This window comes from Cebus imitator, unplaced genomic scaffold, assembly GCF_001604975.1.
Source record: "Cebus imitator isolate Cc_AM_T3 unplaced genomic scaffold, Cebus_imitator-1.0 Scaffold441, whole genome shotgun sequence".
NCBI lineage: Eukaryota > Metazoa > Chordata > Mammalia > Primates > Cebidae > Cebus > Cebus imitator.
In genome coordinates this window covers 1,368,337-1,373,556 of record NW_016107756.1, presented here as the reverse complement: position 1 = coordinate 1,373,556, position 5,220 = coordinate 1,368,337, and the positions used below count along the sequence as shown (strand labels likewise).

At 57.8% G+C, this 5,220-nt stretch overlaps 1 protein-coding gene across 3 annotated transcripts in view; it reads left to right on the top strand.

Annotated features, from left to right (window-relative positions):
• The first annotated feature begins 2,361 nt into the window (after positions 1-2,361).
• GEMIN4 (gem nuclear organelle associated protein 4) overlaps positions 2,362-5,220 on the top strand; it is a 7,806-nt gene continuing 4,947 nt past the window's right edge. The window contains exons 1-2 of one of the 3 annotated variants that reach the window (XM_037732104.1): positions 2,376-2,510; positions 4,521-4,585. Coding sequence is in view for 2 of the 3 variants with exons in the window: in XM_017510597.2 (XP_017366086.1) it covers positions 4,480-4,585 (106 nt within the window). In the remaining variant the exon portion in view is untranslated. Of the gene's footprint in view, positions 2,511-2,704; positions 4,586-5,220 lie in introns of those variants that run through there. The other 2 variants (XM_017510598.2, XM_017510597.2) reach the window with 2 other exon arrangements.

Sequence of the window (5,220 nt, the reverse complement as noted above, 5' to 3'; positions counted from 1 at the left end):
TTCTGCTGTCCTAATTGTGGCACATATTTACTTTCTAGGTTCAGTGATTTACAGAGTGGTCTGGCTATAGAGACAGCTGCTTGTCACCGTATTTTGGAGCAAGATGTATTATAATAATTATTATTATTTTGAGACAGATTTTCACTCTTGTTGCCCAGGCTGGCCAATCTCGGCTCCTCGCAACTTCCACCTTCTGATTCAAGAGATTCTCCCGCCTCAGAGCCTCCTGAGTAGCTGGGATTATAGGCATGCGCCACCATGCCTGGCTAATTTTGTATTTTTAGTAGAAATGGGGTTTCTCCATGTTGGTCAGGCTGGTCTGGAACTCCTGACCTCAGGTGATCTGCCCGCCTCAGCCTCCCAAAGTGCTGGGATTACAGGCATAAGCACCCAGCCAAGATGTATTATTTTTACTATTAATTTATATTTAACGTGTATCATGATCCTAAGTGTATCAGAATTTCTTGATAACATTCACCAAAGAAGAGAGAGCAGCACTGCTTTCTACAGTTTGGGTCTCGCCCAGTCCACAGTTACCGGAAATAGTTCTTTAGTCACTGTGAAGTCCTGGGTGGGCTTCATTCCTAAGTAATGTACTTTGTCTACAACAACTTCTTGCAACTGTGTGAACAGATCTTGAAGACGCACAGTGAGGTTTGGTTTCCTTTGTCCTCTGAAGTCTTGGTGGTTGTTGCTTCTCTTGTTTATTGGTCCCAGCAAGAACTGGAGCTGACCTGATGTCGTGACCTATGAAAACTGCTTTTATGAAGGAGGAAGTACCAGGAAATTCCTCACCACTGTAGACCTGTTTCTCTGGGTACCATTTAGTACTCCATACTCCAGCCACTAGGCGTGGTGGCTGTGATTGAGGCCTCCGCGATCATGAACAGGAGTGGACCCAGATACTGGCACTTGCATAGGTCAAAGGGTGTGTTGTGCTCTTGCAGGAAATCCCACAGACATCCCCTAAGCAGAAACCAGGGTTAAGTACAGAGTAGTCCCAGGAACACGGGTTGCAAGGCCTTCCGTGAGCCTTTCTGGGCCTAGGATTTTGACACCATCGGCTCTGTTGTTTCTCAGCTGCTGTGTTCTGAAGTCTCAGTTGTCTCACCACATTATCACCGGGGAAAGCGTGGTCTCCCTAGAACATGAACTTCCTAGGCTCTGTGTTCCAGTGGGGGCTTCAGTGTTTAGGACAGAGTCCCTTTCTCCTCTGTAGTTGTTGGGGTGTTCGTCAATCACCCTTGAAGAGGTAAAGGGCTGGGCCTCAGCCTCCCCAGAGGCCATCAGTGGAGAAGGGTCTCGCCAACCTCAGATCGGGGGTCGGCACACCATCCCCACCAATACGCTCTAGGAATAGGAAGGCTGGGAACTCCACCCAAAGCCACACAGTTTCGCGGTCCGTGTATTTGGACGCCTCCCATGCACCCAGTCACCGAGTTTCTTTTCCCACAGCAGTCGGTCACTGTCGCACAGTATCAGTGATTTATTGGTGTTTCGGCTAACCCAGCTACTCTCCATTCAGCCGTCGAGGTCTAGGGAGCCACTCCATTCCGAGGAGCCCTCAGCCGGCCTCCTTCCTGGTCAGCTCCTCCACTTTGGTCACGTAGGCCCTCATGGCGTCCATCCTGGACATCCCTTGGTTCGCGGTCCACGCCTCCCACTTGGCCTTGGCCTTCAGGTCGGAAGCGGGAGGGGCGGGGAGGTGGCAGTCGCCCCGGGTGGCCTGCTTGTACCAGCCATAGATCAGCAGCTTGTCCTGGTCGCTCACGGGGCCCTTCAGCTGCTTGAGGGCGGCGCGCGCCAGCTCGAACTCCACTTGGCACATGGGGCGGGAGGCGGCCGGGCCTTTCCGGGCGATCCGGGTGCTGGAAGCCGGAGGTGGGGTGGTAGAAAGGCCGGCGTCAGGCCTCCATCTCGGGGGAAGGGGATGGGCGGCGCGTGGAAGAACACGTGCAGGCCCCGGGGCCAGTATCTGGGTCTGTCCACGGTGCTTCTGGGGAGGAGCAGCCGTGAGAAGCGCCTCGGGTCCCGAACGCGGCCGTCCCAAGGGGCGGCGCGTCAGCAGCAGGCGGAAGGAGCGCGCGTGGGGCGGGGCTGGGCGGTAGGAAGCCGCGCGTGGGGCGGCCGCGCTGGGTGGAGGACGGCCCGGGGGAAGCGCTGGGTAGGGGCTCACAGTGTATGGGGTGCGCCCGGGGTCACCGGATGCGGGTGAATGCGGGGCCGGGGCTCGAGCCGGACCCGGAAGCGGGGCCGTTGCGGACGGGCCCGGGAGCGACGCCAGGTACCTGACAGCGGGCGGGCGGCCTCTGCGGGGAGGCGGTGCTGTGGCTCTGCGCGCGCCTCCCTGAGGACTGCGTGTGCGCGGGAGGCTGTGGGCGGGGCCTGAGCGCGGCTGCCTTGGCGCCTGCGCCGCCCATTGTGCCGTGTGTCTCGCGCCGCGCCAGCGTTCTCTGAAGAGGAGGAGAGCCGGCCCCGCGCAGCTGCCGGCGTCGCCGCCATGGACCTAGGTGGGTGCCGCGCTCCCTGCCCCGGGCTGCGTCCCGCCGCACGTCAGCAGGGGGGTGCTCCCTGGCGCGTCTCCTCCCGCTGCGCGCGCTGATGGGCCCAGGCGGAACGTCCTCCGCGTCGGGGCGGATGTGGGGTCCCGGGTGGCCTTGTCGGGGGTTCGGCGGCCGGCACACGTGCTGTGGAAGCGCGGCTCCCTCAGCGCCGGGACGGCCGCGCTCCTGAAGGGCACGTGTCTCCTCTTGCCCGGCTTCGTCTCGGCGGAGCGGGGGAGGACGGTGCGTCTGCCCCTCCGAGGGCTGCGCGACTCTTCACGGAGGCCGTGGGCGTCCTGGTCCCGCGCGGGGCTACCGGGGCGGCTGCGCGCTTCGGAACCGGGGGTGGTCGGGGCCAGGCCCGGAACGCCGAGCGGGCGGGAGGGCGTCCGGAGAGCTGGGGCCGCGGCTCCCCGACACTGTCGGCAGCAGGTCCGGGAGGGCTCGGCCCCGGCCCCAGCTCGCGGGAGCTGAATGGCGGCCGGGCACCCTGGGCAAAGCGTTTCTGCAGCTCCGTGTTCCGGCGCTGAGCGGGAACGGTGTTGTCAAGGTGGTCGTGATGCGGGAGGTCCCGCGTGTGACCCGGCGCGGGGCTGGCGCGGTGAGCGCGGAACCACCCGGTAGCCCTAGCGCTTCGCTCTGGCGCGCGCTGGGCGCCGTTCCTGACCGAGCGCCGGCGGGTTTTCCAGTCGTCACTGTCCTGGCGCTACTGCTGCAAATGCCGCGGACTGCCTGTGCCTGGAAGGCGCGCGTGGACGGCCAGGCATCGGCCCGACGAAGCTGATAATGCAGTAAAATGAGATTGGCAGCGTCAGGAGGGGCCGTATTTTGGGGTCTGGGAGAGCCTCTTGAGACAGAAAGAACGGCCGTAACCCCAGCGAGATCCCTCTGCAGCCTCGGCCTCAGCCACTGCGAGCTGAGATGGATTTCCTCCGTACGTGGGTTACATGGGAGTGCTCAGTGCTGGGCCTGAGGTTGCACGCATGCATAGTGGCAAGGGCAACACAGTCCTTAGTCTCCTGGAATCCGTGTTATCTCTGCTGGTGTCTGGCTGGTAAAATGGGGACTGTGAGCTCTCAGGGGCACGAGAGACTGAGGAAGAAGAAGCATCTCTTGGTTCTGGGAAAGGGAGAGGACTCAGGAGTGGGGAACAGTGAGCAGTGTCCATCTTGGGAAAGGGAGAGGACTCAGGAGTGAGGAATAGTGAGCAATGTCTCTATCCTGGGAAGGAGAGAACTAGGGAGTGAGGAATAGTGAGCAGTGTCTCCATCCTGGGAAAGGGAGAGGATGCAGAAATAAGGAATAGTGAGAAGTGTTTGTACCCTCGTTTTACTTCCTGGGCGAAAGGAAACATACGTGATAAAAACCTATGTCCTTTGTTGTTTCGAACAGTGACAGGATTCTGATCCTGCCAACCATGAGAAGGTTTGGGGAAACCAACATTGACTGAGCCCTGATCAGGCTCTGTAACCTGATTCTTAGTGTAGCTGTATCTCATTTATCCATCACAGCATCCCCAGGAGATGGGGTTAGGAGATAGCAGTACTAACCCACTACCAGGGGCTCGACTGGTATACATCACATGATCCTCAGAGTCATAACAGGAAGTCTGTATTATCCCCACAGCTGCAGAAGGAAGGCTTGGAGAAGCAGTCTGACCACGATCACATCCCTTATCCACCCCTCTTTTTTCAGAGGTGGGGGAGTCTCACTATGTTACCTTAGCTAGTTTTGAACTCCTGACCTCAGGGATCCACCTGCCTCAGCCCCCCAAGTAGCTGGGATTACAAGTGCTAGCCACTGCACCTGGACAGAATCACATTACTTTTAAATGGCTGGTCTAGGATTCAAACCCATGTCCAATTAAATATCCCAAGATGCCTTCCATGGTAAGTCTGTGTCAATTATTAGTTCTCTGAAGGAAGGACTTAATTTAATGAAATATTTTCTGTATCTACTCCCTGGTTTCTCCCACAGAGCCAGGGCCTTGAGTAGCTTATCTTTGACTGGAAGGAGCTGTGGGGTGGACTGTTTCCTGAAAGGTAGAAGAATGTTTGAAGCCTGTTCCCAAGGCAAGGTTATGAAGGATGAAGGCAGGGCTTGTCTGATTGCTTCTGTGCCCATTACCTGTGGCTGTGTGGTAGCTTCTGTGCCCATTACCCTGTGGCTGTGTGATGGCTGCTGTGCCCATTACCCTGTGTCTGTGTGATTGTGGCTGTGCCCATTACCCTGTGGCTGTGTGATGGCTGCTGTGCTCATTACCCTGTGGCTGTGTGATGGCTGCTGTGCTCATTACCCTGTGTCTGTGTGATTGTGGCTGTGCCCATTACCCTGTACCTGTGTGATTGCTGCTGTGCCGTTACCCTGTGTCTATGTGATGGCTGCTATGCCCATTACCCTGTGTCTGTGTGATTGCTGCTGTGCCCGTTACCCTGTGGCTGTGTGATTGTGGCTGTGCCTGTTACCCTGTGGCTGTGTGATTGTCTCTGTGTCCATTATCCTGTGTCTATGTGATGGCTGCTATGCCCATTACCCTGTGGCTGTGTGATTGCTGCTGTGCCCGTTACCCTGTGGCTGTGTGATTGTGGCTGTGCCCATTACCCTGTGGCTGTGTGATTGCTGCTGTGCCGTTACTTTATGGCTGTGTGATTGTGGCTGTGCCCATTACTCTGTGGCT